Consider the following 13888-nt stretch of genomic DNA (forward strand, 5'->3'; position numbering starts at 1 on the left):
TGCACGACTCTGGCGCGTATCTTTGTTTGCATTCTAAAAGCGACAAATGTTTCCGTTTACAAGATGTGAGGGCCGAGTGGAGGTGTAGAAGCTACTGCAGGCGGGTGTTTTGCAAGTTCAAAGAAAAATCTGGATCAGAGGCAAAAAAGAGGACAAATGGCACAGATGAGGATGAGATTGAGGTAGCATGGTCACAAGTAGCCAGGGAAAGAAAAGAGTTCTAACAAGTCAAGTCACCTTTATTTATATTATGCTTTATACAATACAGATTGTATCTTTACAGAGATAACAGGAAAATTATACGTTTCGGCTGAAGTCAGTTCAGTGTTGATTCAGTTCCGTTGTAGAGAACATCAATTATTAAATTAGTTCATTTCATATATAAAGCAGTTCTTCAAAAAATGATGTCATTGTCCAGCTCAGTTCTCATACAGCAGCTTTAGTACATTCAGATCAATAATATTGTTGAATATTAAGTGTCCCCAATTTAGCAAGCCAGAGGCGACAGTGACAAGGAACCCAAACTCCGTCAGGTGACAGAATGGAGAAATTCTTGGGGGAAACCAGGCTCTGTCAGTGGGGCCAGTTCTCCTCTTGCCAATGATCAAACTGTGTGATTATGATTCAGGCAGCATCACAAGGCAGAATTCAGATTGGGTTCAGTAGCATTCAAATATTTGTCCAGTTCCTTTGGCTGGTCATGGGGTCTGTGCAGAGGACCTGTCTGGTTCTCGGGTCTTTGCTGAGGACCTGTGCCAATGGCTTTCATGTCGACGAGGTCTTCACAGGGGATTGTCTAGTAGACCCGATCTCTGCTGACATTCAGGGCTGCAATGTGGTCGAGAAAGGCAGAGTAGAACCTGTAGTGACATAACGAGAGGAAAAAGTAGTCCAAAAGTAGTATTATGTAGTGAAAGAGAGGATGCGATTAAGTGTCAGGATGAATTAAGAATGATAGTTTGGTGGAGAAGGTATGTTAGGAGTAAATCCAGTTGCTCTGACAAGAGTTGAAGGAATTAATAGGGGAGGACAAATTTGCAAAAATACTTCAGGATGGAGCTCTAACACTGTGTCTACACCGGTTGCAACAAAGCACCTATTGCAAAGCAGTTGTCCTTCATGTCAGTAAGTCATAAATAAAACGAGGCATCCGTTTACTGTCAGGGATTTGTCGTGTTGCGTCGCGCTGCATCCAATGTAGAAAACATCACTGATTAAAATGGGTTCTATTGTCTTTTGTCGCATCACGCCACTCGCGTCCTGCGTAGTAATAAACAAAAGATAGCAATGAGTATAAAGGTGATATGCAAACAGAATGGTTGGACAAAGCTTCTGGATAAGAGGAGTGATTAGAGGAGTTCTTTTAGGAATAACCATGGACAAGGTAACAAGAAATTTGGATGGAGATAAAGTGGTGGAAGCAAGACGTTTGAAAAGATTAGAGATGGAAGTTGACTAGTTTCAGTTCTACTGATATTTGAAGGAGTTCTGCCAGAACGAGTCAAATTAGGATTCATTAGATCTTCAGTTATGTTAGATCTGATGTAGAACCTCTGTTGCGATGTTACCATTGTCAGAGATACTGACATACTGCAGTATGTAGATCAAAGAAGAGATGTGCTTGTTGCGGGGGAGCGCAAGAACATGGGAAATGTGGAGAAGGTGTAGAAGTAAAATTCTGCAATAGTGGTGGAGATCATAGTGTGGCTGTAGAAATACAACAGGAGATGACAAAATGTAAGTTATCCTATGCAAATGCTGTCAAGGCAGTAGATAAAGAACAAACAAAAAGATAAAGGGAGAGTAGAACCTGTAGTGACATAAGTCATATCTATTGATGTACAAGTGATAAAAGAATAAAAGGAGATATGCTGATTGTTAGTAAGAAAAATGTCTTATCTTTATAGCTGAAGTAATAAATTGTTCAGCATAGACTGAAAGGAGAATGGACGATTCAAATTATAGTAAGCGCTGAATAGAGGTTCTTGGATGTAAATGGGCTAACCTGGGAAACAATTAGAGAAGAATTATGGCATATATTCAAAATAGCCAAGAAGCATGTTATGGATAATTATGCTGCTAACTATTCTTCAGTGGTATGCTAGGAGTTTGGTGCCTAATGGTCAGGAATTTAAAGGATATATAGATCAAATGGGGCAAAGAATCTTGAAGTAATATGCATCTAAGAATCATGGTTGGCTAAACCCCAAAATTGATTTTGTTTAAAATGGTTACATAAGTGTGAGAAGAGATTGAAACAGTAGTAAAGGTGGAAGGTGTATTACGTTTGTTAAAGCAGAATTGCCATATAAAGTGGTGTGTAAAGGGCCTAAAGGCAGTAGTCGAAATATGTAGTAGTCGAAGAAGTATGAGCAGGATGGATTGTATAAGTTCATTATTACATAACTATCGATGTAAAAGATTGGTGTTGAGTGACTTACCAAATTACTCTCTTCATTTAAGCCCTCAATAATTTCTGTGGGGATTTTAATAGCTAGGTAAAAGCTTTCTAATTCTACTTACATTAAGGCAAACTGGGGAGAATTTCTAGAGATGAGTGATATAGACCTTATGTAGCCCCACCCCTTTTCAGCGCTGCGCTCGTTGTCTTTTGACTTCCGGTCTGTATTTTCACAGCGATCTTGCATGGGTATGAATGAACGGTTTGTAAAAAAAAATCCCGGTCGACATTTGTTAAGACATCTGCTTTACAATGCTTATGATAAACATTACAATGCTCATGATAACTTTCGTTAACTCTACAATAAGTAAATCCACTTCACCAGCTAATTACTCCTCGACAGCGATGCCATAGAAATATACAGAGTGACCGCAAAAACGGAAGTTCAAAGACAATATTCTAATGATGACGGCGCGCTTGTTTCTCTGGTGCATAAGGTCTATAGCAGTGCTTCTCAAAGTCCGGACTCCGGTCCGGATCCGGACCCGGAGGGAATTCAATCCGGACCCGCCTCCATTTCGTATTTCAAGAGCCCTAATTGTGTGTAAGGGATTAAAAGTCTGGATTTCCTATTTTGATAAACGCATGTTAAAATCATTTGTTTATTTTTTATGATGGTCCAAAATTAAAACGAATTCAAACGATGACATCCAGTGAGCGTGTGACTTTTGACGTAATCGGGCGCGACCGCGACGCGACACTTCCTGGCGTAAGCGTTTGAATGGGTGTGGAGGATGTCATTGTCCAGGAAAAGAAAAGTTGACGAAGAAAATTGAGTTTTCAAAGATGATCGGACAGAGAGGTATGCGTTCACAGATATCCCAAATCTCCCGGAAGTTCCAGGAGTCTCCCGCATATTGATAGCGGCTCCTGATGCCCGCAAATTAGTTCAAATCTCTCGGAATCTAGAACTCGCGAGCTCCAAACCGTGCAGCGCGCGTACGGCAGAGAGGGAGAGAGCGAGAGACCTTACGTGTGTGTGCAAATGCGCGTGTGTCTCATGAAGCGCATGTAAGCCCCCCCCCCCCCCCCCCCCTAGTTTCGGACCTTTGACATTGATGAAAATTCAGATTTGGACCTTTGAATATAGACTTTGAGAACCCCAGGTCTATAGGATTAAGTCAACTAGAGATAAATGAAGGAAGTGACATTGAAATAATAAATTCACAGATTATGTCAGTAATACAAAATGTGTCGTCAAAATGTATTCCAAGAAGTAAAGGGAAGAGGGAGGAGTAGATGATTCCTTGGCGGTTTGAGGAATGTAATATAGTGATGAAAGAGAATTGAAAGCTTTTAAAATACTGGAGCCTTAACTGGCAACATTTGAAAAATTATAAGCGAGCACAAGCTGTTAGAAGGAAAATTAGGAGTGCAAAAAAAAAGGAAAAGTTTATAAATTTCTGTAATAAAATGGGTAAAAGTACTCCAATTCAAGTTGTCCGGAAAATGATTAAAAAGATGAGTGGAATAAGGAAAGAACTCCAGTATTAAGTATGGGTGAAGAAATGGCAATGAGTGATTATAAAAAAAAGAAGAAACTTTTCGAAGGGCTTTCATTAGTATTAATAGCTCAGATAATCTAACAAATGAAAGTAAAGGGCGCAGGAATAAAAAGTTATATGAACATCCAAAACTCCAACAGATGGTGTACAATATGTTAATTTCTCTTAAATTAAAAATTAAATCTCTAAAAATTAAAGAGAGCATTGAAATCAATGAAATCGTCAGCCTCAGGTCATGAGTTACAATTTGTTAAAGTCCCCCTGTAGTCAATGATTGAATCCCTTAAAACGCTTCTTTGATCACCATATCATATTTAAAGGGGTCATATAATGGTACATGCACTTTTACAAGTTGATTGTACTGAAATGTGTGTTGGCAGTGCCTGTACACAACCATCATAAAATGATAAAAATCCATCCAGTGTTTTTGTTTTAATCTCCTTATATGTTTTCCCCTACCTCAAATCGAGCCGTTCGACCGTGTGACGTCACACGCTCGGAAGCCCCTCCCACGATTGTTGATTGACAGGAGCGTTTCAACCAGGGATGGAAATTAGCACCCGCCACCAGCCAAATGCGGGTGATTTTGGGTTGTGGCGGGTAAACTCGCTTCACCTACCGGCCACCGCGGCGGGTAAATAAAAATAGCATACTGTTTCACCCAGACGGCGGACACTTTTAGAGGAGGCACACCTTCAAAAAAAAAGTGGGGTAGGGGTTACATCGCAGGCGTAGAGGTCTGCAGAGAAAACATCATGGTGCGTTCACACCAGACGCGAATAGAGCGTCTGGCGCGAGTGATTTCAATGTTAAGTCAATGCAAAGACGCGTTACACGCATAAAAAATCCTGCGGCGCGAATGAGCCGTAGAGCGTGGCACGCGAATAGGCTACGCCTCATTCCCGCGTCAAGTTCGAGCGTCTGGTTCTAATGCACAACAAAGCAAATATTTTATCACATAAAACTTGATTTCAATATATGAGACATATTCATTTTGCATTGAATGCTATTTATTCCATTCCATATCTAGATTATATGAAATATTATTCTAATGTAAAGGCAACCAACATACTATAGTGCATAAGTTCGTGTCTGGAGAGTGTTGTGTGTGAGAGAGAAAAAAATCACAGGACAGGTTAATAACTTTTGGAGGCTGGCTCAATTTATCATCAAAACAAAAATATTAGGTGGATGAGGCCGAGGGTGAGAGAAAGAGAAAATGTCTGTATTTAATTGAGACTTGAGATTTAAATAAACTGCTTAAGTATTCTTGTAGTATTCATTTCCACATGCTGCATGCAGTTACACATTGTCGGTTAAAAGCAAGAAAGTGGCTGCTGGTAAAAACATTGAGTGGCTGGTAGATTTTGAAATCCACCAGCCACAGTGGCCGGTGGACAAAAAAGTTAATTTCCATCCCTGGTTTCAACACAGACCCGCCCTCGCTCGTGAGGGAGCTGTCAATCATAGTCCGCGCGGTCATTGTTGATATGCTGGAGTACAGGCGTCTAAGCGATTGTGGTGTTCTGTTCTTGGGTGTAATAATGAACACAGCAGTCATTTTGATGTTCCTAAATCCAAACCGCTGAAGACGCAGTGGCTGAGTTTGTTTTCGAAGGGAATATTCCCCACGAGCAACGTCAATGCTTTCATGTTTGCACGAATCATTTCACACACCAGACTGCTTTATAAACGAGGGTCAGTATAAAGTTGGTTTTGCTAAGAAGCTGCTCATGAAAAAAGGATCGGTACCAGATATTCGTGTTCCTGCTGAATGTCCAGAAGAACGGAAGTGAGTGTAACGTTTTATTAAACTTTATATTAATATATTAATCTTTGCAAATCGCTTGCTGCACGCTTCACAATGAATGCGTCTAAGGTTTACACTCAGGGTACGGCATGTTTTCTATGTATGACGTTCTCAATATAATTCATAATCCCACGTTTATACTGAACAACGCGTTATGGTTATTGTGTTACAAATGGTGTATGCACAGAACAGAGAGGCGGGGTGAGCAAAGCTCATTATCATTTAAAGTCATATGCACTGAAACGGCGTGCTGAAAACAGAGCTGTTTTTGACCAGGTAAAATAAGTGTTTTCTTACAATACTAATGAGAATTTTTAATTAAAGTATATTACAAACTTTTAATTTAGACCCTAAAGAATCTTATTAGCTTGTACAAAAATGGCATTATATGACCCCTTTAAATTCATATCATATTAGGCATATTTAAAAGGTTTTTTTTCTTGAAAAATGTCCGCATGTCTTAAAATAGCTTGAATGTATTTCTACACCCTTGCCTCATTAAGTATACACGGTTCTATGAAAATGCAAATTAGCCCCGCCTCCACTCACTCACACTAGGGTTGCCGTGGTGAGGAAAATTTCCCACCGGTTAATCGACGTGTCACAACACCGGTAATCCCAGTGTCACCGTGGGGGGCGGGCGGGGGGGGGGTTAAATAGCTTTTAAATGCGTGCGCGTTATACTTTCACTTTCGAAATAAGCGTCAATTGGCAATTCAGCGTCAATTGCTTGAATGGACAAAAAACAACAACTCGGCTTGCTGATAATAAAACTTTTATTTATAGACAGAACTTTTATTAGCATAACGAACGAATAAAAATAACCCCATGCATAGGCTGAAAATCGTCAAACTGTGGGCCCAAACAAATAAGAACCATAAAACGTTTATTAACGAATAAGAAAATAAAACAGGCCTAAATAAATTACACATTCCGCCATTATCTTGCTTTTCTGTAATTTGACTCGTTCTCATCTCCACACGTGCTAAATGGAATCCTGATGCTTGCTGATCTGTGACGTGACTGGCTCTTGACACGCACTGCGCAGTTCAGTTTTTAATTATAATGTATGCTCTCTTCTGAACTAAATAATTGATAATTATTATTTTTAATTAATTCAAATAAATATTTGAGCAAAAACGAATACTTTAAAAAAGTCAAGACATCGCGGTGTCACGGTGGGAAAGTGATGTCACCGGTGATGGGGCTTAAAACCGGTAATACCGTCAACACCGTCTATCGCGGCAAGCCTAACTCACACCAGCTCAGAGATCCACTCGATGACGATCTCATGTTGACGTGATTGGTGTGGTAGATTTTTTTCCCCTACGCACCTGACTTAGGTTGAACCAAGTGTCCCTGACACCTGCAAAACTCCGGTTACTTCACTTCTGACCGCGTTTGTTGACGCCTAAGAGTAGCTATTCTGACCGCATAAAATGCCTAAGATTTATAGTTCCCTTACCCCATCTAAGAGTCTCACACCGAGTCGAACGACTTCTCGCCCCTTTTGAAACTATCACTCGTGAATAAGATCTTTAGTGTCTCACTAATCTGTTAACTTGCTCCACAAACTAACTTGCTGCGCAGCAATAATAACCAGACAGACTTCAGCAAATGCCCTTTAAATGATTTAATCACGGCCAGAAGAGTTCTCGAGCATTTCTCAGAGAATCTCTCCCAAAAAGAATGCATTAGGTTTTTATATGGTAGACATATATACAACAGTACGATTAATGTGACCTATTACTCATGATCATTTTCCTTCAATACGATTGGTTCAATCTGTGCAAAACAAGCCCCCACTTCACCCTCTGTTACTGGCAAAGCAAATTTAGATCTCAAAATCATAAAAAAAATGGAAGAGGTTAGAAGTTCATATGATTACTCAATATGTTATGAGACTGTTATAGACTTTTATATTTTTGATATTGTCTAGCCAGCATCTCAAAGTTTCCACTGGTTACACACCCTCAACATAACATTCTAACACTTGAACAAAATGTACTCTTTAAGTAATGATAGAATTAATAGTTTACTATTTTATTTTAAAAATCCATCACATTGGTTATAAAGTAGTTTGTGACGTCAGAAACACCAGTGATATCAAACCGTGTTTTTGAGACCGTCTTTGGTTCACTGCTGTTTTAAGGAGAAAATACTCAGCAATAGTGCTGGTTTGTCTTAAAGCATATATTAAAAACACCACATAGACATATAAACATTAAAAACTTGAATTTTCACTACAGGGGAACTTTAAAACATCTTAGTGTAAAATCCTTTGAAGTGACTCTAAAATGTGTACGATTTGGACTGAGGGAAAATGACAGAATAGCTGGAAAGAGGTGTTAATAATTCCAATTAAGAAACCTGGAAAGGATCCAAGCAGTCCTTTGAATTATAGACCTATATAGCTTTGACAACTCATTTATCCAAATTAATTGAAAGTATGATGGTTAATCTACTAATGTATTACTTGGAGATTTAAAAAAAAAAAAAATTGCTGAGTATCCGAGTTGTTTTAGAATGCCGAATGTCGGTAACCAAACAGTTGATGGGACCCCATTGATTTTGCATAGTATTTTTTTTTTTTTTTTTTTTTTTTCATAATCATACTATGGATGTCATTGGGGCCCATCAACTATTTGGCTAACCTACATTCTTCAAAATATTTTATTTTGTGTTCAGCAGAAGAAAGAAATTCATACAGGTTTGGAACTTGAGGGGGAGTAAATGACATGTGTATATATTTTTTGGATGAACTAACCCTTTAAGAATAAATATGGACTCTGCATCAAAGGATCCAGAGAAAGGACAAGTGGGAATTGCCTACACCATTCCAAAACTGAAAACAGAAGAAAGGAAAAGAAAATCAAGACTATGTGTCAGTGTTCACAGGGGAGCTACTTGCTATAATGATTACATTATATAAAATGTATAATATGAGACAATTATTTCTTCGGACTCAAGACTTAGTATTGATGCTCAACATTCATAAGACAGGACATAATGCTAGCTCCGTTTAATCTATATAGAATGCAACCGCATTATATGAAAGTTCAGTTTTTGTGGGTCCCAGCCCATATTGGTGTTGAAGGGAATGAGGAAGCAGATTGTTTGGCAAAACAGAACATGGGCAATGAAGATAAAGTACAGTAGATCAGAGATTAAATCAGTAATCAAGAAACAAATGCTTTATAAGTGGCAAATGATCTGGGATAATGAAATAAAAGGTAGACATCTATACTTCATACAACCGCAGGTGGGAAGATTAAGGAATTTTAAGGAGGGGAAAGGAAAGAAGAATGTGTTATTTCCAGTCTCAGCATAGGTCATACAGGGCTGAATAATACTATGTAATAGGACAGGTTTGTGTGATGGGTGTGGGACTAGAGAAACAGAACATGTAGCTTAATTATGCATCGCAAGAAATATTTAAATGAGAGAAATAAATGATCTAGGGAATTAAGAAAAGTATCAATTCTGAAGAGTATTATACAGTAGTCAACATTTGAAGTGGATCAAAACCTTTCAACAAAGTTATGAATTTTGAACAATACCCGTTCTTGTCTTAGGACAACTTTTATGAACTTTTTTGATCCACTTTAAATGTTGACTACTGTAAGTCCTGATAATGGTAGTAAAGTATCAAAATTGATAGAATATCTAATAAAAGCTAATCTGTATAAAAGAATTTAGGATCTGAGCTTCACTAGAGGAACTGAACACGCAGCGCTAGTGTGGCTTGGACCCTGAAGTGTATTGAAGGGAGAGTAAAGGGAATAGAGGAAGTCTTTGATTCAGTTCCCAGTAGGTGGCAGTAATGTACTTCCTAGTATAACACCTGCCAAGGCAAGGCACTTTTATTAGCGCATTAACAGCCACTGCTGACCAAAGTGCTGTACAATCACTTCAGACAATAAAACACATAAACAGGAACGCACACACATTAAGTAGTGAGGATTTAAAGCTATCAAAATACAGCCTTAAGTGTTCCGGCAAATCATTCCACAGATGTGGAGCAGCAACAGAAAAGGCACGGTCACCCTTTAACTTCAGTCTAGATCGTGGCACAGTCAGCATCAACTTGTTTGAGGACCTTAAGGGCCTAGAACATTTCCGGTGGAGAAGAAGATCTGTAATGTAGTGAGGAGCCTGGCCATTTAACCCCTTATACACACATACAATAAAACATTGAACTTAACACGGTATTCGACCGGCAACCAGTGAAGCGAAGCAAGAACAGGCGAAATGTTCCCTCTTTCTAGTTCCAGTAAGAAGGACTTGGCCACACCAAGGTACAGTGAGTTACAATAATCCAGCCTGGAGGAAATAAATGCATGGATCACTGTCTCCAAATCCTTTACTGTTAAAAGATAATAAAAAAAAATAATAAAAAATACAACGTGTTTTGCCGCGTTAAACAGTGTAGCCAACCATAAACATATTGATTTCTTGAACGCAGTGGCCAATCAGAGGTATTTAAGTTAGCACTGAACAAAAACTCAGTGTGGAGACTAATCAGGGCTGCGTTCAGCCCCAACAAAACGTTGTACAACGTGTTTTAAACCGAAACGGTGATGCGTTGAACACTGTTCTGATGACGCAAGAGTTGCAACTATGGCAGCTGAGAAGGCCATTTCTTTGTGGTCTTTGTGAAGAATTTTCGGAGCCTGATGAAGTCGGTATAAATCTGTGTTTGTTTAATACTACAAAATAGGCTATGCCCAATGTTACAGTTACTGCACTTGCCGCACAGAACACAAGAGAACATCCCAATCGAGTGAAGGGATTTGTGGAAACTGAAATGGAAGCACACATCTTACCTAATTCAGACTAAAACACATCTATTTAGCCTCACAAACTGACTTTATTTGTAGTTCATACTGTTATAATACCCTGTATTTTCTTTCTCATTTTTAGGAAAAGCACTTAATTGCCATTGTTTATTTCTATACCAAATGTCTTCACACTTGCAATGAAGCTAAAAATATAAACAACTACATCATTATGTAGATATCCTATATTTTTACAATAAAACTAACGACAAACATGTCTTCTAATATCCTCAGTTGTTGCGTATACCGAGCTGCATCGAACACATTTGTAAATTACTTTCCTTGAACCCATTGTGCGAGTTCACTTTAATACCGCGTGCTTTATATACATGTTGCTGCTGATTGGACTGCAGTTCTTCTGACACACCCACCAAACAAGAGAAAACGTATCTCAAACCCCGTTGCACACCGGTGCACGCCGTTTCCAGGAAACATGACGTTCAACCCTAGCCTGGGAAAACCCAGACAACTTCCGGCAAATTTAGATTTGCTCTGAAAGTTAGTCTGGCAAAGAGCTCATTCAAGCCCATTTCTAATCCGCCGAAATCGAGGCACCAATCAGAAACGTTGGGCCGGGCTTTACACGATGACGACAGCGCTGGGATTTTGAAGCAGATTTTGTAGCCTACATTACAAAGATGGACGCCGCCGTCGAACATCACTCGTTCGAATCAGCTATCGCGTCTGTTTTAAGCGATTTGAACGTTTCCTTTTTGTTAAAAACCGAGCAAAGAACAACACTCGGAGATGTTTCTCCGCCGCTCTGCACACGTCATCTCCTTCATCGCTCTGATTGGTTTTAGGTCTATCCGCGACGTCCGTTGGTGACGCCCCTCTGGAAATGATTTGTCTATGACGCTTTGCCAGACCATAACTCGGTTACAACTGAGAATGGTCTGGTTTTAACCAGGCTAGTTCAACCCGGAAACCGTAGCAAAACGTTGCGCACCGTTTTGAACTTGAACAGGTCCTCCCTCGAAATCTGGTCTCTGTCAGGACCCCAAGCAATCCCATTGGCTCAAATTACTTTTAATAGGTACTCTCTCTGTAGCGCCTGAATCAATTCCTACAAAATCACATTATGATGAATGCTGTTTTTGCACTGTTATAATGACCATTAATGTCTGTATTAGTTAGCTTATGTACTAGCATAGCTTACAGATACCCGATTATCCCGATAGCTTAGCTTATACACTCGTTTTTTGCACTTACCCTACATGTATTCATGATCATCTTTAATGTAATTATTAAATTAAGCGATAAACGTCTAAATTTCAGTTATAAAAAAATGCAATCGTTTAATTATTCACTTAATATGCTATTATTAATTAACAGTTTATCAAGTGAAATAAATTGCATTCAATTTGTTTTATGCACTATATAGTAAGCTGTGCATATTATAAATTAATATTGTTTGTAAGTATAATCATTAACTGATAGTTAATAGAGACCCGATTTCGAGGGAGGACCCTATTTGTCATGTTTTGCGCGGTGACTGAGTGGATTCTGTTCATTATAACAAACAAACACTATGTAAATAAAAGATTCATTGTGCAGTCAGCTTCATTAATTGTAACAGAACTCTGTGAGAGCGCGATGAGCTAAAATGAGTGACCGGTTTTTAGTGATTATAAATGAAGTGCTCTTTACGTGCTTTCTTCCATGCCAAATCCCACACACAGTATGCTTGCTTTTCTGTTCAAATTAACAGTGGTTTGTGAACGTAGAAACTTGAATAAATAATCAAGTCACTCTCTAGCTGATATACCTGATGAGTTAATTATGTTAAATGCAGTTTATCATTGTGCCAAAACACCGAAAGCTTTTGTGTCAGGTTATGTCACCCTCGGGATCTGCACCTATGGTCACACTTACTAAATATTTGTTCCCTAAACGGCCACATACGTTTTTATGCGTCGTTGAACAATTGACAAAATATATTTTCCACCAACGGTATAGGGTTTATCCTGTTATTACACTGAAAGTTGAAAGGGTCTTCTTTTTTGGTGCAAACCCCCAGGCATGGTTTTGTTTGAACAATATCTTTCTTCTGAATATTTGCTATTGATCTCTAAAGAACCTAATGAATACATTTTAATGATGTATTTTTGTTATATAATTATTCACTAATGTTCAAAGTTTTGGGGTTGGCAATTTTTTTTAAGTCTCTTATGCTTCATTTATTTGATAGGAATACAGTTAAAAAAACGTATTATTGTTAAATATTATTACAGTTTAAAGTAACTGTTTTATATTTTAAAAATAAACTTCTTCCTGTGATGGCAAAGCAGAATTTTCAGCATCGTCTTCAGATCATATCGTTCTTTAGAAATCATTAGACTATGCTGATTTGCTGCTCAAGAAAGATGTCTTATTATTATCCATGTTAAAAACTGCTGCTTAATATTTTTTGTAGAATCTGTGATACATATTTTAAGGGTTCTTTGATCAACTAAATGCTGTTCTTTTGAACTTTTTTATTCAACTATACTCTTGTGTAACATTGTAAAAGTCTTTACTTTCACTGTTGATCAATTTAATGTTTCTTTGCTGAATAAAAGTATGAATTCCCGCTTTTAGGTTTTCCTGGACTACAGGCCCGAGTACGGCCTCTTCCTCTTCTTATAGCTACAGGCGGGGGCTATGCAGGATACGACCAATATGGGCGATACAAAGATCGGCAGCTGGAAAAGCTTGGCATTGAAGTGCCACCACGGATTGCCAATGGAGTTCAGGTAAGGTCAAACTCAAGCACATTATTCATTGTTTGTAAAATTCAATAAAAACTGTTGCCATTGAAAATTTGTTGTCTGCCATTTCCATAACCTCTTTCCCACGTCCTAATTTCGGCACAGGAGGTCGTGTGCCATGCACTATAGTATGCAAATATTTCAAGTTTACTGAAACCGAAAACTGATACCCAATCATTCAAAATTCTTTCAACCCTAAAGCCATTTTTCTCAGTTTTTGTCCTGTGTTTAGTTAAGTTGGGACACTGATGGAATAACCTGTGTTAAATGTCTTCAATGTCTCTGGATACTGAGATACTCTGTGGAGCCCATGTTCAAGTGTGTGTGTGTGTGTGTGTGTGTGTGTGTGTGTGTGTGTGTGTGTGTGTGTGTGTGTGCGCGCGCGCGCGCACTGAGGTAAAAGGCGCTTTTGACTTTATTTTCCCTTTAAACCACAAGATGGCACAATTCACCTCATCACTTTTCTTAACAACCGCGTTTGATATGCACATGTAAATTTAGCTGATCCTTGATCGCGGACAGCA

At 38.7% G+C, this 13888-nt stretch overlaps 1 protein-coding gene across 2 annotated transcripts in view; it reads left to right on the forward strand.

Moving 5' to 3' along the window:
* The window catches only part of pisd (phosphatidylserine decarboxylase), a 41263-nt gene that overhangs the window by 3560 nt on the left and 23815 nt on the right, over positions 1-13888 (forward strand). Inside the window, exon 3 of one of the 2 annotated variants that reach the window (XM_056252946.1) lies at positions 13195-13349. In XM_056252946.1, coding sequence (XP_056108921.1) covers positions 13195-13349 — 155 coding nt within the window. Of the gene's footprint in view, positions 1-13194; positions 13350-13888 lie in introns of those variants that run through there. The other variant, XM_056252945.1, reaches the window with a different exon arrangement.

The sequence above is a fragment of the Rhinichthys klamathensis genome, unplaced genomic scaffold, assembly GCF_029890125.1.
Source record: "Rhinichthys klamathensis goyatoka isolate OS25496 unplaced genomic scaffold, OSU_Roscu_1.1 h1tg000099l_1, whole genome shotgun sequence".
Lineage (NCBI taxonomy): Eukaryota > Metazoa > Chordata > Actinopteri > Cypriniformes > Leuciscidae > Rhinichthys > Rhinichthys klamathensis.